The sequence below is a fragment of the Ochotona princeps genome, chromosome 7 (assembly GCF_030435755.1).
Source record: "Ochotona princeps isolate mOchPri1 chromosome 7, mOchPri1.hap1, whole genome shotgun sequence".
In the NCBI taxonomy this organism is placed as follows: domain Eukaryota; kingdom Metazoa; phylum Chordata; class Mammalia; order Lagomorpha; family Ochotonidae; genus Ochotona; species Ochotona princeps.
In genome coordinates this window covers 76,545,596-76,568,377 of record NC_080838.1, presented here as the reverse complement: position 1 = coordinate 76,568,377, position 22,782 = coordinate 76,545,596, and the positions used below count along the sequence as shown (strand labels likewise).

Here is a 22,782-nt window from a genome sequence, read left to right as displayed (position 1 = left end):
GAGGAAAGTTTCATATTGCAGAGAGAGCAGTGAAGAGTAGAGGTCGAGAAATTATCCCTAGGCTAGAGAGCTGGTAAAGTGCTCTACGGGCGTCCAAACTCATGCAGGCTGCTTCACAGGCCATGCTTTCTGTTACCGATAGACAGCTTTTCACATATTGATATTAATCAATAATCATGCAAGGGTTCTTACTTTCTTCCACCCACTCCCAAATTGCCTGTCATCTTTGCACACAGTCTACCAGTTCACCTTATGAATCTGATACGTAGAGATCTCAACTTGTGAAAATTATGATTGCCTTTGTACACTTTAATAATCCATTACGTCCTTATGATACCCTTAACTTCTTTCAGTTCTTTTCATCCTGTACATTGAGACAGAAATTTGCATGGCTTTGAATTGTAGAGAAAATACTGTTAAAGTTTTATCTGCCAGTGATTTGATGTGTGCTGATCCTGGCTTATTACACTAAGTGCTTCCTAATTTCAGACTTTCCGATTCATGAACAATCATTCAACCTCCAGTATTGCAGACAAATCTTCAATCTCCAGTTTTGTTATAGGGACACTGAGATATGTTTATGATATATCCTAAACCATTTATTTTATTTAGTTCATTTAATTTTCCTTGGAATAAAGTGTATATGAGCAAATTGTAGAAATACAGCTTTTGATAGTAAATTTTAATAGCTATAAAATCCATAGCTGTCCTTTCCTGTTTATAATTTTTCTATTTATATGAATTTCATATTTTTCTAAGAATGTTTATTCTCTTTAATCCTTGGTGATTTAAATATGTGCCCACAAAGATACATTGTTCATATTATACTCACAGCTGTGGAACTAAATTCTAAATGCTTTTTGCTTTTAGTCTTCCTGGAGAGGTGAACAAAGAGGAAATTAATAATATAGATTCAGGATTTATGTTAACTAACATAAAATACATTTTAAAGAAACATGAAGCAGTCAGCATTTCTATCATAAACATAGCCTGATTGCGCATTTTTCGCACAGTGGGATGTAAGCATGAAACTCATTTCTAATCACTGTTCTTCTAGCTATGCTGTATTAAATGCCCATTAACCACTGGGTAGCAGATAGCCTAGTGCTATTCTAGAAATTACAGCATTGCCAGTCTGTTTCAGTTATTCAATGTCTGACTAATTAAAAATGTGGCTAGCTTATCCTGCGATCCTTCCCTTGTGTGGGCACTGAGGTACTCAGGGTAAAGCCACATCTTGGGATTCCCACATCCCCACCAGAGGGCCAGTGTGAATCTTGTCTCCTCCAGCTGGCCCTCTGGTGGGGATGTGGTACTTGAGAAAACCGCTGAGGATGACCAAGTGCTTGGACACCTGACACCCACAACGGAGACCCTGATGGGTTCCTAGCTCCTGGCTTCAGCCTGGCCCAGCTCCAGCTGTTGTCAGCATTTAGAAAGTGAACCAAATTACGAAAGATCTCTTCTCTCCTGGTCTTGATCACTCTTTTGAGTAACACATGATAAATAAGTGTTTAAAATGCAAATAAAATACAGTCCGTCATTCACTGCTGATATTTGGGGCAATTAGGATTCATAAAATAACTTTTTTTCATTCTTTCAACTGTTCTTCATATTTTGTGAATGTTGCAATCCTAGAATGGCATTTTCTCTACTGTTGAGTTTGTTTCTAAGATATATTGATATACCAGAGTCAGAATTAGAGAGAGAGAGAGAGAGAGAGAGAGAGAGAGATTCCAGCTACTGGCTCTCTCCCCCATTAGTTGCAAAGGCTAAGGCTTTGCTGGTTGGAAGGCGGGAGCCAGGAGCTTCTTCTGGGTCTCAGTGTGAGTGCAGACGTCCAAGCACCTGCCCATCCTCCTTGCTTTCTTAGGCCATTAACAGGGAAATGGATCATAAATAGAGTAGCTGGGACTCAGCTGGGATACCAGTGCCACAGGCAGCAGCTACACCTGCTATGTCCAGCACCAGCTTCAGTACTCAAAGTCTTATAGACTGAATGCCAGGGTTAACAATGTGGCAAAGCAGTCCCTCATAAAAGATTGCTTCTGAGAGTTGGATCCTTTAGTTGCAGTTCTTGGATGCTCCTTGTAGAATATGAGTAACTGGATCTTCTTTCGTTGAGAGTTTTCTTGTAGATTTAGGAACAGTAGGGAAGCCTCATCCCACATGCAGATGCATTCTGATCTATTGCCTTTATTTGTTCCATGAACAATGAAGAATATGTTTAACTTTGAGAAACTGATTAACATTACCTTTGTCATTCCTACATTAACACACATCAAAATTAATGGTGGAAAGCCTCTTATGTTAGCTTTATACTCAGGAAAATAAATTCAATTGCATCTTAAAACTAGAAATATTGAGAGTATCTTTATAGATCATGGTGGTATGCCTATTCACTATTAAAGATACAGTTCACTCACAAACACATCCTTCAACATGTCAAAGAAAATTCTGTCACTTGCAGCAAAACAGACTTAACTAAATAAAGGACATCATGTTGAGTGAAATACAGAAAAAAATGGTAAAAATAAAGAAATGTCTGTCTATACCAGTATTGTTACAGCTGTATTTTATGAAGCTTTGTTTGATACCTTTCAACCCAATGGTTAAGGATGTTATACATAGTTTTATGATCTGTGGTTACTTTAGAATTTACTGTATATGAGTAAAATAATGATTTTTCCATTCAATTTTTATAGCTTTTGTCTGTATTTCTACTTAAACTAAGACATTTTTGCTTTTGACTTGCTAAACTTGTTATTGGATTAAACTTTTACCTAACAAGTAATCCTTTTTATTGTAATGTAAACTTAAAATAGTATCTCAAACATTAAAAAAGAAAGGAAGATGGGAAGCTTTATAATTTTTAAATATAATTGTTATTAGAAAAGTCTCTTTATCTTTCAAACACTCATGGAATTCACTTTCCCTGACTGTCTTAGTCAGGGACTGTCCAGTGGAATTTGCTGTGAGAAAGAAATAGTCCAAACTGCACTGACCAATATGGTTGCTACTCCCCTGTGAAGGTTTCAAACATGTGTAATATGACAATTGTGACTGAGGAATAGAATTTTGTTTACCTATTTTGTGTTAACGTATCTAAAGTTAAATAGCCATATGTGCCTGGCAATCATATTGGACACTAAATTCTAGTCACTACTGTTCCATTTACTAACAACATGTATTTGGTATTTTATTCTTTGGATGAGAACTGTTACATTTTCTATGAGACTATCACTTTAAATAGTCTCATAATAGCAGAATGCATAGTATATGTTAGACACATACTTAAAGTACTGCACTGGATGCTTCATACATAATAAATCATTCCATTATCACATGCAACTTACATTGTACTACAAAGAAGACTTCCATTATAGTTGTTGCCATTTTGTGGATGCATTAAAGACTGCAGCAGCGCTGTAATTAACTTTGCGGAAGATCAAATAGCTGGTGAGCGGCTGAGCTAGAATGTCAACCTCAGGCTGACTGGAGTCAAATCCCACCCTCTCACTCTGTTCATTGTTCATCTTTCTGGAAAATCAGCTGTTACCAGTGATTCTCTTTACTCAGAAGCATCACAGATGGGATCTTTCTAGAGCTTTATTTATTTATACATAAGAGAGGAAATTATTTTGCCCCTGGCAAGAGGGAAGAGACCAACCGCTTTCTCATTCTTTTTAGTAATGTCACAATTCTCTAAGCAGACATTAGGTTTGTTAAAACAACAACAGCAATAATAAAAACAGATGATCTGAAATGTATCAAGTGGACTGTTGCAGCCCTGGAGTTTCATTTGATCAGAATGAGATCAAATCAGTTAATAAATATAAGTGATACTATGCAGGTGTTGGATGTTTGCTCTTACTGCAAGCTTATTCATACTGTGTTTTTTCCTCAATATACTAACAGATTTTGAAAGTAGCCAAGATTAATTATTTTCCAAGAGTCATAAGGCTCAGATTTAACTGAGGTCAATCATCCGCCATGTTAGAATTACTTAGAAACGTACTGTCCATAATTAAGTAATCTTATCTGCTAATATTACAGAGTAAGAATACCTCAGGTGACATGAAATCTGTCATTTTAAGCATGCCCCCAAGCCTTTTCCAAATTGCCCATAAAATTTCTCGTTCTCTAGAGAAATGTGATCTCTAAGAAATAGATGCCTCTGTCAAGTCACAGGGAATATGAACACAGAAAGGAAAAAATGGAGTTTTTGAGTTTCACAGGGATATTGCAATATTACAAAATTGATTTTATTCCTTGTTATTTAAGTTCTCCTGGTCATTTTTACCTTCTGGAGAATAAAAGGAAGGATATATAATCTTTTAGGGAGGTGGGAGACAGAGGCCTTTGGGAACCAGAATATATTTTTTCATATGAAAATCTTTGTCATGAAATGCTAATGTTGGTGTTCTTGTCTTTATGTCTATGCATTCTTTAGCTATGAGGATAACAGACCCTTCATCAAGTAAGAATGACCTGAATGGCTGATAAATTGCATTTATCAGTGTGGTCCCATGAACCAGCTGTCAGAACAGTACTGAAAAGTCATTAGAGCTTCTGTCATTCACATGGAGGCAGAAGAGCAAACTGTGCAGGAAAATACTCTGGCATACAGCTTCTGTGCAGAATAAACATGCTGCAGGTGTATTGCCAAAAAAAACACCTCTCTTCCTGTCTGTTAATTGGACTCACTTGAACCCAGGTCCACAGTAACAGTCGCCTCTCGTGTACAGACTTGTTCTGCTTTTACAGCCCCCTGCCCCCCTTGCACCGTGCCATGTTCCTCCTTGCTGCCTATGTCGGCAGTTCCAGTGTTTGGGGATCTTTCTGCTAAAATTATTTTGTGAATTAGAGGTGTATCTTTGAAATGATCTTATGGGAATAAAACCACTCAATTTCAATTGATATCAGTGAACTGCTACTTTAATTATTCAAAAAGGAAAACAGTGGATTCTTTGAGAAAAATAATTTTTACACCTACAAAATGGTCCCCTACAAATTTGACACCTCTGCCACCCAGTTAAGCATCTAAATTTTAAAAGAATGTATTTAAGTTTCTCCAACAAAGCTACAAGTCTGTACTAATCCTTGCATAAATGTTGATATTGGGCATTTTTCTCTGTACTTTCAAATTCCTTGTCCTGCAAGAGTATGCCAACTTGTGGGCAACCTTGCTGCAGGCTTTCAGTTTGTTCTTCTGGTGAAGAGTCCTTTGTTTTCATTTGCTCCAATGCCATTCCACACACCTCTTCATGCTCTTGCTTGCTTTGTTCTTTAGAAGCTGGGGTTCATTGCAGCTGTCTATCATTTAACCCTTGGGCCCATCCTATGTTTCTTATTGGATAATAGCCTTATTTAGTATTGTAGTCTATTATTTCTAAGTCTAAGTAGCAATTATATCTTTATGTAATACCAGTCCTTCCACTTTTTCCTTGTTTTACTATCTGAGAGAGTTCAAAACCTGTTCCTCAAAGTTTCTATATTTTTGAATCCAGTGGCAGAATAATGTGTCAATATCCAAGACATTATCTAATTCATATGTGCAAGCATGCCACATCCTTTAGGTATTCTTTATCCAAAACTTTTGTAAATGAAAGCTTAGAATGCACTTAAATCTGATTCATGATAGCTGGCTGTTCTGGGAAGAAATAGTAAATAGTTACAACACATTTTGATAAGACTTGAAACCATATCATTCTTAGGATATAGTCCTTGTCAAAAAATGCAAGGAACTCAGCTGCAAATGATGGTAAACAGAGACAATTTTTTCCATTCATTTTACGAACCTTCCATCTCCATTAGTGTTTCTTCGTTAGAAGATGCCAATGGAGGATGCTAGCCTGTGGAAAAGAATTACTTGTTTACCTTGTTCAAGGCAGGCATGTGAATCTGGAAAGGTTACGGTTGAGAAGTGTGGAGACGTGAACTGGTGGTCTTGTTCTGCCTTACCCGTTGAGTTGAGTAAAGGAGATTCCATTTCCAATTGTTAGAGTTACACCTCTTGGAAAAATTCATTCTGTCATGATAGTAAATACATGATACAACTACAAATAAAAGAATTGTTGTCATCCACCAGTTATTGTGGATGGTAACTTGGAGGAAACTAAAAGAATGGAGTGAGAGTGAGATTTGTCTCCACACTGTACTGCTCAGAACATATCACCCCATCGCATTCTCACTTCATCCCCTCCATGAGTGTGCAAACCTTTCATAGACAGACAGGCTCCCTGAGCCTGTAAGATGCTTTTCAGCAGAGCTGCCATGTGCCTGATACACAAGTCCAGCTATCCTATCATGATCTAGAAGACAAATAAGCTGAGAGCTGAAAGCAAGACTGAGGCACTTGCACGCTGCTGGAACTAATTTTGTTTTTCCCACACGTTAATCTGACGCTTAGTCTACATGTCATGGAGTCAGATAAACAAGACTTTAAATTTCTACGTGTGTTCCCAGTGCTGGTTCCTTCTAGTAAGAGTATGCTTTTGTCAGTGCATGCTACAATTTTCGTAGGAAAGCAAAAAACGTGAGAAAATGGTAGAAAGTGGATTTTAGCTAGAGCACTAATGAAGAGAATCCAAACAAATGCTGTCACTCCAGTGAGACCAGTGAAGACTAACGAGACTTTACACACATTTTCCCCCTTGCCATCCACCATAATTACATCTCCATCCCATTTGCATATGTGCTGCAAATACATGAATAATTTATAGTCCAAATCCGCTTTTGCTGAAGTGAATTTCTGTGTTCATAACATTTTCATCCATGTGTAGTTCCTCAAGCTTGAACACTTACAGTCCCCATTAAAATCACGAAGCACTTCACTTGTCCTACATTTTCTGTCAATAAAACTTACTGTAATGTTCTTTTCAGTGTCTCAGTATGGTTGGCATGATATGGTTGTGTGAAGTCAAGATCAAATATTTCATAATGCTTCATCTTCTCTCTGCAGGTCATGGGTTATAGGTGCAATAGCCCTTCTCTGCCTGTTAGGATTGACCTGGGCCTTTGGACTCATGTACATTAATGAAAGCACAGTCATCATGGCGTATCTCTTCACCATTTTCAATTCTCTACAGGGAATGTTTATCTTCATTTTCCATTGTGTCCTACAGAAGAAGGTAAGATAGAATTCTCTTTTCAAGAACAAATTCCATGCATTTCATGATAGCGAAACAACCAAAATACATTCTATCATACCATTCTTGATATCTTCAAGAAGTAAATATAGTATTTTATTGTTTTTGTTTTTTTGGTAACAGTGAACACAAAATGACATAAAATGGGAGTATAACAGTTGGTGAGAATGTCTAACAGTAAAAATCCAAATAAAAATTGGGGGACAGTACACAGTTATTTTCTTGTACACTTGACCTTATGTTCTTAATATTTTCTTTGGGACACATTAGAATTAGGGGATTATGAAATAACTATTCTAAAATGTCATGAAGGTTTGACTAGATACATATGTGTGTGTGTATTCACAGATTGTTGCTTTAAAAACTAGAAAATATAGCTTGTAGACATTTTGTGTAAAATAAATAATGTAATAATATGACAAATAAAATAAATAATTAAGCTAGAAATAAATTTAAATGAGTGGGCAGTATTTAAGTAAATTTATTGAGTTGTTAATTTTATTGAATTTATCAACTGAATTAGAATTCAATTTTAATCATTGCATGGGACTATTTTTGCAATATTTTATACTTATTAGTTCATGAACCATTCATTTTCAAAGCTAAATTTAGGGAATAAATATATTTCTTTAATTTTTAAGCTCTAAAGTCACTTTTCATTCCCATCTTTTGAAAACTCTATTAAGAATATTTCCAATCACGGAGATCCCCAAGACAGATTGCATGGGTTCAAATTTGAGTTTCTACACTTGAAAAGCTTTGTGATTTGTGACAGGTTAATTAACCTCCCTAGGTCCAGGTTTCCTTGTGTATAAAAAGAGGTAATCATCATAATTATGAAATATTGAGAAAATTCTATCTAAAATGAAATGATAAATGTAAAATATATATATATATATATATATACACACACACACACACAAAAGAAATAAGACCTACAATTTTGCTTTGGAAGAAAAAGAAAATGAAGAGCAAAGACCCCTAGCTGCAACATTTTTGCTTAGAGAAGCTGGCAAGTTTTAGAACAGAAATTGAGAAGGGTGGCCTTTCTTGAGAAGTGTAACAGTCCAGCAAAGTGTTACTCTGTTCTAATTTGAAGTGCCCAAGCACATGTAAAAGAAGTTGTTACAGTCACAAATATAGTCTAGGGTATTTAAGTCAGACAGAATGTACAGGTTACAGGAAATAAATGATTGTATTCATGTGGATGGGCTGTAATCTAATGAATTAGAATTCAATTTAGGCAAGAGAATGAATACTTATACTTTATGATAGTCACCTCAACATTTATAAGCACTTACCTCCATATGCATTTATGCTTTACTCATTGTCAAATTCACATAGGAGCCTCATCTGGAGACAGGTTGATAAAGGCTCAGTGAGCCTCAGCTTGTGATTCCATGGTCAGTCATCTTGAATGTTGACTTCCAACAGAATGTTTCAGGAAGAGAGAGAAGATCTTGCGGAATAGATCTGGAAATAGATTCTCTTGTCTTCCCACTGTCCATACTAAACTGCAAGGGAAAAACTGAGAATCAACCTAGATTTGGTACTCTGAAATAGTAGGAGCTGCCTTGGTCAGCATTGTGCCACGTTAGACGAGTTTACACTGTGGGAAGCATGTGAGTGGTTAAGAAGAAGGATGAGTGGGAAGAGACTGCCAAAGGAGAAGGATCATCATGCTGAGACACTGAAATAATGAGAGGAAGAACAGTCGACAAGTAGACAGTGCCTGGTCTCAGGGAAGTCAGAATGAATAAATACTTAGGAAAGAATGCTTAACCTGCGTAGAACAAGCTGCAGTTGAGTCTCAAGAAAAATATTTGCCAAAAAAAAATAATGAGGACAAAATCAGGAGATTAGGACAACATAGCATGTGTTCGTGAAAATACAGAAATCATCAGCTATAACATATTGAATCATGGCTAATCGGATTTACCTGTCATCTTTATGTTATGTACAAATATTAGCTCAAAATTTACAAGTGTCTTTTCTTCAGAGCACTAAAGAACTTGCAATTAATTTTAGTTGTATTTTATTAGGCAATATTTATTTTTTTAAATCATTAATTTTTACTGTCTTAAAAAGATTTATTTATTTTACTTGCAAGCCAGAATTGTAGAAAGTGAAAAGGAGAGATACAAAGAGAGAGAGATCTTCCATCTACTGGTTGACTCCTCAAGTAGGTACATAAGCCAGATGTGAGCCAATCCAAAGCTGAGAGCCAGGAACTTCTTCAGGGTTTCCCACATGGGTGCAGGGACCCGAGGAATTGGGCCATCCTCTGCTGCTTTTCCAGGGCATTAGTAGTGAGTAGGATCAGAATTGGGCCTGTTGAGACTAGAATTAGTGCCTATATGAAATGCCGGCACCACAGGCAGAGGATTAGCCTGATATGCCATGGTGCTGGGCCAATAGCTTTTCTTACATAAATGTATCATATATAACTGCATAAAGATACCTAGGAATAAAATGTAATACACAGGTAGAGAGTATTTGTGTCCATGTGCAAAAAGAGTCAGGCATCTTCCCCATATTTAATGTAAGTTTAATATATATAGATATAAATAAATAAAATCAGATTTAGTAGAGCAGTTACACCTTACAGGCCATGTTATTCCCTTTGCCTTTTATCTTTAAAACTAGAAAGCTCAAAATGTTAGTACACTTTTAATTTTTTTTAAAGATTTATCTGAATAGGGGAGAGGGGAATCCACATAGCTACATGACTGTATCTTGGAAAATAATTTAAAAACTAAAAAAAAAAAAAAAAAGGGTTTGAAAGGCAGGATTTATGGAGAGAGGGAGTGAGGCTGAGGGAGACCTCCCCTCATGGCCCAAATGTGGTCAGCCCATCCGAAGCCAGGAGGCAGGCGTTCCTTGTAGGTTTTCACATCTGTATGTGCCCAAGCACATGGGCCATTTCTGATGCTGCCCCAAGCTAAGAATTGGTTGCTGGATCAGGACTCAAACCATCACCCATACGGGATGCCAGCCCTGCAGATAGTGATTTAGCCATCAGACTGCCACACCAGCCCCTATGTTTTCTACACTTAAATTTTAAAGTAACAGCATCCACAATATCCTTGGTTTTGCTTCTTATCTCACAAACCTGAAATACTGACTTTGTTTCCTCTCATTAGAAACTTTGCTGTACCCTGATTTAGAAAATCACTTTCACGATTTACAGCAATATATAGTAACTGTCTTGTACTTTCTTGTATTCTGTTTGTTGAATTTTGGTGACATTTTTATGTGATTTCCAGAAAAGAAGACAACATAACAGACATTTCTCACCAATTTATCAAATGCTTGTGCTGAAACTGTAGGAATTATCTTAGGAATTTTGGACATTTGACTTAATTTCATCAGTAAGCCTCTGCTAATGGGATTCTTGAGATCTCTGATCTAATCAGGTTGTTTGTTGATTCTTCCTTGTCTTTAACGAACATCCTAATGTTTGTGTCTGTCCTTTTCTGAGGGCACGATTATGTCAAACCCTGAGTTTGTTCTGAGCGCATTTATTCATCGCATTCCCTAGCTCACGTGATTTCTATATGATCTGAGACTATGCGAGAAATACTGAGTTAGTAAAACTCCTCTCATTCCTCCTTTCCAAGTTCTAGATCATCACACTGAAATATATCATTTTCTGGTGGAGGCAATTAAAACAGAATAACCTGGCAGCTTAGAAAACACAAATTATTGAGCAACCAAATACTTTTGTGTGTATGTGTGAGCTAGAGAAAAATATTTCATGAACACGGGCCATTTATTTTTCCTCTTTCTAAGATATGTGCTTACCATTTCAAATCCAATCACAGCCAATTCAAGTCAGTATGATTCGATAAGTAATATAGCTAATGTGGGACTTGGCATGACCAGAGCTCTGCAGTTGCTGGTTGTTTATATCATCAGTTCAGAACATAAAATACTTGTTGGAAAATGATGAGACGAGGTCTTCTCTCCTCTCCTTTCCCTTGCCTTTCCCACCCCTCCTTCCTCTTCTCTCTCATTCTCTGCTCAGGTTTTTCTTTAATTCACTCCATTAGAAACTCTCTCTTGTGTAGAACAAGGTGGATTGTGAGGGGATGTTTGTGGTCAACGTTTAGGATTTTGAAGGTGCCTCATGAATCCACTGCACATTTCTAAGTTCTAATATGTGCTGCTTCCCTTTGATTAGAGAGAAAGTTTAGCCTTCCTAGATTATTACCGAAGTTTTTCTCTTATGCTTTCTAGACAGGAGATAATCTAATGTATTATTTTAATAATATTTATAATGCCTGCGTTAGTGGCAATGATAGAGAATGTGACATTGTAGAAAGAGATTTCTGGTCATAGAAAACACATGAACTTGTTTCTTTTCATTGATGATGTATGGCTTCATCTTTTCAGTTTTTCAGTTTACTCGCACTGCATAACCATTTCATCTGTAATCATCTCCCAGAGTCAGTTTGAGGGAGGTACGTAGCAAGTAGTGATTAACACTAGAAATGTCTCCACTTCACTTTCCCACAATACAAATTAATAAGTAACGTGTACAAGCACTGCAAACTTCTTTTTCTTTAAATAAACAAAATATAGAGCGGCTTGCAAGTACTGCACCACCAGTACAGTTCTTTGTAGTTCTTATTGAATGTGGCGTATGGGACAAAGTATGCCAAACAGATCGCTTGTGAGATGTTGGCCTTGCAGGCCAGGACGTCATGGGTCTCTTGCTCTCACTCGAGGTCTTCTTGCAGGAAAGGGCATCATGAGTCCCTTTCTGCTTGGCCTTCAATTCATCTCCCTTGTGCCTTTGTCTTTATTGTCCTTGGTCCTTTCCTTCACCTTCAGCCTCTTCCATAAGTCCAAACTCTCTGTGGGAGATTCTCTCAGAGACCTTCTCACTGAGAAGCCATCTTCTGTTCCTCAGCTGTGCAACATTCATTCCTCTTCCATGTTTCAGTTCACTGGACGCCCCCTCTTTCTTGACTCCTATCCCATTGGCAGCATTAGGCAGTATGAGCTCTTCAAGCATATCTGGTTGTGGTATTGCTCTGTCTCTCAGCAACTGCACTTTACGATAATGAGATATGATGTCTCTTGGTGATCCTCTGTCAAGCAAGCCCCGAGGCCACTAAGGGGTGAGGTGACAGTGTTCCTCTGCAGTAGAAACACTGGAGACAAACTGGTGGGGAAGCATGTCTGTTTATTTGAAAGAAGTCACAAGCTTATATATTAGGTAGGAAAAAGGGGTAGGCAGAAGGGTGGTTCTGACAGTATTTCTACCAAACAACGACACCTGGACAAGCTAGTAGGTATTTGTATCTCTCTGCCATGTCTCAGGGCAAACTCATCACCTGCTGTATGCCTCAGAAACTACGTCTCAGGCCAAACTCATTACTTGCTGTAAAGCAGGATGAATGTAACATTGACTTCCTAGAGTTGTTTACCAAGGAAGTCTTAGCACAGTTCGTTCAAGAGGCAGAGAAAAGAGACTGCGGTGCAGTCTATCATTCTTGCTGCATGCTCAGTGAACAGGCTATTTTGGAGTCTCAGCCAAGACTCCGGTCAGGGCTTCCCTGGGCGAGATGGTGTGCCGTGTGCCTACAGCCTCCCACATGGACTAGGCAGGCAGAGATCCAGAAGCGATCTCCCACAGATGTCTCCCTTTTGAATACTAATTTTATTGTATCACTCACTCTTGATTATAAATGGCATTTGATTATATTTTTGACTATCAACATTTCCTTAAAAAGCATGCATTTTATAACTTGAGTTTACAGGAAATGGCATTGAAATATTGCATCATCCAAAATAATAAAAGAACTAACCTCAAGCAAAATTAAATTTATAAAGTGCTAGGTATTTTTCTCTAACTGTAAACTTCATCCCTTGCAAGTGAAATTAGCTTTAAGAATTAGTTTTAGAAGAAACATTTAACCCCAGGTATTCCTTTTTCTTTAGTCTTCTTTTTATCCCTTTTTCTGCCTTCCTTCCCCTACCTTATTTCAAACTTGTCAATGGATTTCTACCTAACAAACAGCTACAATACCCTTGTATCTGTGTGCTTTTTGTATTAAATGTATTGAACTAAGAATGGTGTTCTGAGGAGTCTTACATATATGGTCTGTGAAATAAGAGTATCATGATGAGTTGATTGGAAAAATGTGTGTGTGTATGTTTTAAAAGGTTCTAGTTGTGCAACATTTCTAATTTCACAGTATAAATAGAATCACTTTATATTGTAAAATACATACACAAACTTTCTTGTGTCGATAGCATAAGAATTCTATTATTTAAAAATAAAACACCTGTTTTATACCCTGGTTTTTAACTGAGACGAGTTTCCTGCTAACGGGAGTCACTATTTAATTGCCCAGGTACGAAAAGAGTATGGGAAATGCCTGCGAACACACTGCTGTAGTGGCAAAAGTACAGAGAGTTCCATCGGCTCAGGAAAAACATCTGGTTCTCGAACTCCTGGACGCTACTCCACAGGCTCCCAGGTGAGCAATGTTGGTGTGCTGACTTTTCCTGTTTCTTTCCTGTGTCTGGCCTCTCTGATCATTCCATTTTTCTAACCCAAATGTTAGTGTATCTCACATGGAATCCATTCTGACAGATGTGGCAGAAACCAAAATAGTCATCAAATTAGGAAATTTAAGACACAACTGTGTACCATCATTGGTGGTTTCAATGAGGGCACAAGAAATTCTATCAACTGCATGATGCTAAAACAAGTTAGTTAGCTAATAGCATTGTGGGCTCAGGAGTGAGTCTGCATTCAGACTAGCTGAGAATTTAAGATGATGTGATTTGGAAGGAAAAGTAGTCATGTTTCTAATGTTTCAGTACAGTTTTTCTGAGGATGACTTGAATTAAAATTGATAAAGTTATAAACCAAGAATTTATTGCTTAAACTACTTTGGCTCAACCTATAAATCGAATTATTTGTTCATATTTTGGTAATTTTAAATGCAATAAGAATGATTGCATCATTTGGTCTTTGATGGATATTCAGTTGGTTTAATAGATTAAATTTCCCTAAACAGTTCTGTTCATATACTTTGCAAATTGAATTTCCTGTACACTTTAAATGTCATTTACAAATTTAATATATTTAATTCTCCCAAACATACCAGCTATCAGACTGAATGGTCATACCAAACCCCCCTGTCTAGCATGCTAACAGTGCTTACAGGTCAAAGATGGCAAGCAGTGCTTTTGTTTATTTATTTTTTTAATAATTTAACTGAAAGAGTTACACAGAAGGGAGAAAGAGCCAAAAGAGAGTTCATCCATCCACTGGTTCACTCCCCAGATGTCCACAGTAGCTGGTGCTGGGTCAGCTTATGCAGAAAGCCTGCAACTGCATCTGGGTCTACCCTGTGGGCACAGGGGCCAAGCACTCGGGCAACTTCTGCTGCTTTCCTAGGGAAATTAGCAGGGAGCTGGATCGGAAGCTGAGACTCAAACTGGCACCCATGTTGGATGCCACCACAGCAGGCTGCAGCCTAAACTACAGACCCACAATGCCAGACTCAGCAACATCTTCATAAAAATTTTCCTCAGTCTTAATGGAGTTATCTTTTACTGAATGAAGCCCTTTAACTAATATCTATCTAACACTTATAATGAAAAATTTAAAAGTAATACATAACTTTTGAAAATATCAGACTGGCATAAATAGTGAACAAAACAGAAATTAATTTTTAAATCTAATGAATGTTATTAATAATTACTGATTTATTATTGCCATATTTTACTGAGGCTTCAGAATCGCATATTAGGGGTTAGCAGCTGTACCGTCTTGGATGGCCAGTGATTTCTGCATTTAGGACTACTAAAGCTGTGAGTGAGAATATGAGTGTTCTAATACCAACACATAAAAAGCAGTGTGATACTTCCAGCAGGAGTTCCTTCTTCATGCCTCGCTAGCTTTGCATTGCCTCTTCTTTTCTAGAAGAACCTTTACATAACTTTTAAATTGAAAATGCTGATATAGGAACATGATCCAGCCAGACTAGACCCTGCCCATTTTTCACATTACGGAGCGCATCTGCTATCAAACCATAGCCGTTTGTTGACAAGTGTCACTAGTGCAGTTTTATTTGGGAACTTCACTTACTCCCAATCACCGAGCTACTGCAGCGTTTAGCAGCACTATAAAATACACGATCAGACACTGCATGTGATATTTTGCAGTGCTTATGAATGCAAGTTACAAGTGATGCCACTTAAGAAAACAGAGGGAGATGTGCTGCGGGGCATACCTTGGTTTGTATTCTGGCCCTGCCATTTGTCCTCTGTGGCACAGGATGACTGTTGATTTCCTTGATAGTCAGTTTTTTTAGCTGTTAAAAATGGCAATAATATTAATTTCTTAGATCCTGAGGAAGATTCCACACTGAAATACACAAAATACTTTGAAATAAATTATAGCTAACCGGTAAATTGTAGCTGCTATCATTTATTACTCATTGAGCAAATATAATTCCATATTTTTGAAACAGTTACTTTTCTTCACAATTAAAGCTTGTAAATCCACAATTATCTTCAAAAACGTTTATTTTACTCGATATATTGCTAATTCTGATCAACCAAAATTTCAAACTCCACATAAAGCAATAGTCACTTAAATCCTGCTTTTATGTTTAGGTAACATGTGTCTTAGAATTTATGACTTTCTGTGAGCAGAAACTACAATTTTCACTAGTATTAAGGCTGAAGACAGCCACATTTTTTCATAGGAGGAAATTTCCAATGCATTCGTCTGTATGTACTTTGTGTTTTAATTTAGATATATTGTGTACCTTCTGTATATGGCAGCAATATTCCAAGCTCTGGGAATAAAACGGTTCAAAAGTAGATACCTTCTCCTATTATTTCTAGACAGAAAATTCCTTCACTGTCAGACTGTGGAAGCCAGTGGAGAATCCAAACATGATGACCAAGAGGAGCCACATGGTTCCTAAGATTAAATGCCAGAGAAAGACAATCTTTGGAGTTGATGTTTATACCATGGTCTGAATGGCAAGATTCTAAATGAGAGGAGGAAAAGTTCAGACAATGAGCAAATTTAGGGTCTGAATGTGGTTGGCCAAGGGAGTGAGAGAACAGGAGAAGAGGTTAAAGAGAAGGCAAGAGACAGTGCCCCGTGTAGACTCCGATATTCAGTGGGTAGGCATAAGCACCTTACAGTCCAGACAGCTTGGATGCCAGAAACCACAGAACTATGTCTATTTCTTCCCTTTGGACATATTTAGCTCCTTTTGCATTTTAACTGAATGTAACATGCTGTAGCTACAACTATTATAATTGGAGGCATAACAGCAAATGCACAAGTTTCTTTGTCTCTCTTCACAATTTTGCATACTGTAAGATTTTTTCTTATGAGAAACCTGAGAAATCTTACCACAAAGTGTTTTTCTTTACTGATTGAGTCAAGAATGTTAGCCTTCTCACTTAAAGAAAGCACTTTATGACTTTTTCAACATATCTTAATTGCTAGCATCACTTTTCTTGCATTATTAAGTAAAATAAGGCTTACTGAAACACAAACTCTCCAATGTCAGGACAGTTGGTCTGATGACCAAGATGGCTACTAAGTAGCTAACAGGTAGGTTACCTGTACCGCGTGGAAACGCATACAAAATGAAGATTTGTATCCCAGAGGGGATGAAACAGTAGGGCAAGGAATCTCATCACATTAGTCAAAATGATGTGCAATTTAAAACATAGAAATCACTTATTTCTGGAATGTTCCATCAAATATATTTGTTCTGTGGTTTAATACTGGCAGCTGAAGCCTTGGAAAGGGAAAGCTTGTGTGCAGGAGGAAGTATTGTACATGATGTTATGGAAGATGGGAGCGACCATGAGAGGAAATTGTAGGGAAAAGGGACTGAGCTTGTAATTGGATTGAGTGGACAGCATATATTTCTACCTATTGTGTTCTTATAAGATATCATTGGGAAGAAATTTTTAAGCAAGAAAAAAAATGTAGCTATGAGGGAGTTAGCCATAATGCTATCAAAAGGAAGAGCAAAGCACTGCAAGCAAAGAAACAGCAAGGCCAAAACCTAAGGCCTAAACGTGCCTAGTACACGGAGGAGCAACCAGGGGACGGGGGAGCTTGACCTGCTAGGGAAGACTGACAGGAGGTGAGAGGACGTGGGGGAGCACCCGTGCATGTCACCCAGCAAGACTCAACGCCAGCGCTTCTCAGCGAAGCTGACGCTCCTTCAGGCTGTTGTTCTCAGACATCGTGACGACACCTTTGCTGCCTGAAGCCAAAAAAATAAATAAATACAGTGCATGAGATGCACATGTATGAGAAAAAAAAAAAAGAACTCTTCAGATCAAATCGGAAAATATTGGGAATATCTCAGAAACTGCTCGACTCCTTTTGATCATGACCCTCCAGGATAACTGCTCTGCAACCATGATCTTCAGGTGTTTGCCACTTGTAGTGAAATTATACAGCACACATTCTCTGTATTTTCCTTCTGGGTTGGGTTGCTACAAAGTGCAGTGTTGCTTTTGTATTTTCATTGCTGCATATGATTTTAAAAAAAAGATTTATTTATTTTTATTGCATAATCTGATCTATAAAGAGGAGGAGAGTTAGAGAGGAAGATCTTCCATCCAGTGATTCACTCCCTAAGTGACTGAAATGGCTGGAGTTGAGCCGATCTGAAGCCAGGAGCCAGGAGCTTCTTCCTGGTCTCTCACATGGGTGCAGGATCCCAAGACTTTGGGCCGTCCTCCACTGCTTTCCCAGGCCACAAGCAGGGAGCTGGATGGGAAGCGGGGCTGCTAGGATTAGAACTGGCGCCCATATGGGATCCCTGCGCATACAAGGAGAGGACTTTAGCCACTAGGCTACCGAGCTGGGCCCTGCTGCATATGATTTTGTAATATATTCATTCATTCCCCCCTGCATTACTCTGTGGGTAGTTCATAATATTCAGCTATAAAACTTAATGGAAATTCAGGTAAACATTGTGATACTTTGGCATTCATCCTGTAATAATGTGTCCTTGGGCCAGGTGAATTGCCTCAAGTAATTAATCCACCCCTTGCAAGTGCCAGGATCCCATCTGGCTGTTGGTTCATGTCCCAGTGGCTCCACTTCCCATCCAGGTCCCTGCTTGTGGCTTAATAAAGCGGTGGAAGATGGCCCACAGCCTTGGGACCCTGCACCCGCTTGCATGACTCAAAACAAAATCCCTGCTCCTGGCTTTGGATCAGCTCAGCTCTGGCTGTTTTGGCCATTTCAGCAGTGAACCAATGGATGGAGGATCTTCCTCTCTGTCTCCTTTTTTCTGTAAATCTGCGTTTCAAATAAAATAAATCTTAAAAAATAATAACAATAGCATGTCCCTTAGGAATCCTGCAGCTGCTTGAGGCAACGATTTTTTGTGTTGACCCTTCACCTGCGTGTCTTATACATTAGTATTTGGCCATCAGTAGAGAGGATGATTGATGCTTTTAAATTCATGGATGGACTATAAAGCAAAGCTGAGAAATGTGTTCTCAGCTTTGTCCTTTGTTTATTGGCTTTGCCGCGTGTGTATTAGCTTTTGTTGGCCAGGTTGGCAAAAATGGGATTTATAACAGCTCAATATTTGTTAATGATAAACATATTCCAAGATTCCTAAAAGCCATTGTCTAATCTTCTAAGGTTATCTATTCCTATTATTCAGGAAGTTCAAAAGTTTGAAACATTCCCAGCTGTGAATCAGATTCAAGTCAGATTTCATGCAATTATTATTATTTTTAAGATGTGTTTGTTTTTTACTGGAAAGGCAGATTTCCATAGAGAAGGAGAAACAGAGCATGAGATGTTCCTTCCGTTAAATCACTGCCCAAATGGCCGAAACAGCTGGAGCTGTACCAATCTGAAGCCAGGAGCTTCTTCCCAGTCTCCTACATTGGTGCAGGATCACCAGGGCTTGAGCCATCCTCTACCTAGGCCACAGCTAAGGAGTTGTGGAGAAGCCTGGTATCTGGATGTGAAGAAGCCAGCACATGAACCAGTACCCATATGGAATCCTGACACTTGGGAGGGGAGGATTAGCTAATTGAACCACCACCCCTGCCCCATGCAACTATTTCATACTTGGAAAAGCTTTTGAAAATATTTTGTTACTCCCCATAGTTAGAAATATGGATTTTAAAAGATAGATAGTAGTGTAAGAACTTTCAATTACACACAAAACTTCTTACTGTAAAGCAATGATTGGGGTTAGTGATGTTATGCCTTTCAAAAGAAAAAAAATTGGGGATAGTGTGTAATCTCTTACACATATAAATTATACAAAAGTTACATAAACAAGTTCAGTGTCGTTTCAGTAGTATTTTGTGTTCCGAATGAATTCCTTCCATGATCCTAGATGACTTTAGATTCCTACACAAATTATTTTTTCAATAAAACTGGAAATTTAATACATATTAGGACATTTCCACTAAAAGATACAATGAAAATAATGTTTCAGCTTGGAGGCTAAAATTATCCCATTCTATCCAGAGTATATGTGTGTATTTCTTTAGCATTTGCTATAGCCTGTTCCTTATTTCCTTTTTCCAAGCTGCAACTCTCTCTGATACAAATCTACAGAATTAATGGGAACCAGGTGTCCACATTGATTGAATTTCTGTTGTTCTCCAATGCTACAGAGATTTTATGGAACATGTTGGAAAGAATGAGAGTGATTGGTGGATTGGTGTGAAAACTGAATGCCTCTTGAGTCACTTCCTCTTTCTTTCTCGCCCGCCCCGCCCCCAGAGCCGAATCCGCAGAATGTGGAACGACACTGTCCGAAAACAGTCAGAATCGTCTTTTATCACGGGAGACATAAACAGTTCAGCGTCACTCAACAGAGGTAATTAGAAAGGATTTTTCACATGTATTACTTTTCTGATGACTTTCAGAATTCCCTAAATCCTTTTCTTTTTTAATCCCCTTTGACCCATGTGACAGGTGCTCGGCAAGGGAAAGAAACCTAGCTAAGTGAGGCAGTGCGTTCCATCATTCATAAGCCTTAAAAAAATCCTGGATTTTCAGGAAATGATTTGTAAAAGGAAGTTAGAAAATGAGAAAATTCTATTTCTAGTCATCTTGCACCCTGTAAATGGGTGAGCTGTTAGGCCTCATTGGAAGCAGTGGAAGTGGGCAATTATGTGGCTAAATAGTCGGCTAAGCTTCGTAGGGTTCTACATTATCCCAGGTAGAAGCAATGTTGCAGTCTTTGTGGAAATAAAAGCATACTGTCCAATACTTGAGGCAATGTATACTTGTCAGAATCATATTTAATATTAGTCTCTGAAAGACATGTACAGAAAACACTAGGCATTTAAATATGTAGAAGAAACAAGGACTTTTTGTGTTTATTATGTTTTTTGTGTGTGTTTCTAATTGAAGTGTTCCATGTGCTTCATTTGGAATTGAAATGAAGTTCTTTTATTTATTGGTTTGTTTGTAGTCAGTTTTTTTATTCCATATTTTTTCGTGTGTCTGTGTGTCTGTGTGTGAATAAAATTGATTTATCCACAGTGCGGGTGACTAGCTACATCGTCTGTGACAAGCAAGAGGATACAGTAGATAATATTGGGAAACAGAATGTAGTGTGATTGGAAGGTGTTTTTTTATGTGAACCTGGTTATGTACATGGACAGCATTCTGCACTTGGTTTCTGTGACTTATCCCCCAACTCGAGTTAAAAAGCAGTTTTTAACCAGTTTCTATCAGCTTTTGGTTGTATTACTGCCTAGAAACAAATTGTGTTGTAATTATTTTTTATGATTAAGATCAAATGCTGATGTTCCTAATTATTTTTACTCAAGTAAGTTGTATATTATTTATATAAACAAATTAGAAGAATGTGAACTGAATTTGATAGAGAGAGCCATGCCTTAATATAATCTTAATTGAATTTTGTGTTATTTGGGTTGACAATGTAGTAACAGTAATTTAATGATGATTTTAAAATGACCAAACTCATTTCAGCTTAAGAAAAAGTAGAAATATTCTTCCAGATGTGAAGCCAGTATATTAAGATAGAATTCATTGAATTTTGCTTCATTATGTTTGTTTTAATTTGTTATATTCAATCACATTATCTCAAGTTTTATCTTAGTTTTAGTATTTGGTTGGTAAAACTTTATTCCACGATTAACACTCTTTTTTTTTTAACTTTACTTTCCAAAGTAGAATACTAATTGCTTATGAATACCTACAAAACCCAGAAGCTGATTTTCATCCAGAGTGACTAATTTCCTTTATTTAAAAAATAATCTTTTATTTAATTTGCAGTATTTTTCCTGGAAATAAGACTATACGTATCGGTGGGTTTTGTTGGGGCTATGTTGGATCTAATGATTACATCTCTCAGACAATAATTGTGTAACCAGATGACATATGATTTTGATGATGCACTGTTTATTGACCTACTCTAAGAATGATTAAAATATGTAAAATTATTTTTGTAAGGCATTTTATTTTAAATTTATGTGGATATTAAAGTATGTGACTGTAGGAAAAGCTGCTTTATATCAATTAACTTTTTCTGACTTTTTCGTAAGTCATACCGTAAATCATTATTTATTTTCTTTCTAAAATTCCTTTTCCAAAATTTTATCAACAGATAAGATAATGGCATGTGGTTGAGTAAATTTAGAGTAAAACTTAAGGAAAAATAATATTTTATGTTAAGCAGTTACATGTTTAAATCTGCTTATTACCGTCTCCCATGTTAAAAGATAAATCTGAAAGCTATTAAATATAATGGTTATAAAATTTCCTGTGATGCTGATGTGAGAGAGAGGGTTAAGTTGAACATGTAACGTGAAGGTTTGGCCCAGTGTGGCCTATTTCTTCAGAGTCTAAACCTTCCTATCACTTGGTGACTTGATGATGCTGGAATCACAGGGATCCTCTTCATTTCCTGCATTAGTTTGGTTAGCCCTCCTCCAAGTCAGGCACTCCTGATTTTATTCTCATCTCACTTGTTTTGGATGAGTGCAGTACTTTAACAGTTATTTCTTCATGTTATATCTCCTAAGATAGCCTTTAACCTCCTTCTTTAATCTTGTTTCCCAGGGTCCTATCTTCCCTGCATTCAGGCGTGTGTATCATATTTAGGTAGGTGACATCCAAGATTCATCTCTCCAGATACACACTTCAGTCACCTCAGCAACATATTCACTTCCGTCTATTCAAAAGCTTATACGTCCTATAATGAAACACAGATTTGGATCCTGCATCCTTACATCTTCATGTATCCTACCTTCCCATTCATTCTCAGTTTGTTATACCCAAAAGTTTTAAAATTCAAACTCCATTTTTCAGTTTCTTAATTAGTTAGATATATTAAGTTTCTTATTTTTATCTTTTAAGTAGTTTTGGCCCTTGAAAACTACAAGCTGTTATCTAAAAATTCATCCTATTTTGCTGAACTATTATTTTGTATTCATATCACAACCTGATTCATCGAGTATTTTTTAAAAATTTTGTATGTTTTATCATCTATTCTTCAAGCAATCATTATGAATTATAGGATGAATTAATAATAAAAATTCCATCATGCAATGCAAAGCTACTGAAAATGTTTTTTTAAATCCAGCTCTAAGTTTCTGTACTTCA

The 22,782-nt window shown here is 37.3% G+C and overlaps 1 protein-coding gene across 4 annotated transcripts in view; it reads left to right on the top strand.

Moving 5' to 3' along the window:
• Window positions 1–22,782, top strand: part of ADGRL3 (adhesion G protein-coupled receptor L3) — a 780,978-nt gene that overhangs the window by 737,607 nt on the left and 20,589 nt on the right. For all 4 annotated transcript variants that reach the window (XM_058667263.1, XM_058667265.1, XM_058667264.1 and 1 more), the window contains 3 exons: window positions 6,965–7,133; window positions 13,517–13,642; window positions 19,927–20,023. In XM_058667263.1, the coding sequence (XP_058523246.1) occupies window positions 6,965–7,133; window positions 13,517–13,642; window positions 19,927–20,023 (392 nt within the window). The remainder of the gene's footprint in view (window positions 1–6,964; window positions 7,134–13,516; window positions 13,643–19,926; window positions 20,024–22,782) is intronic.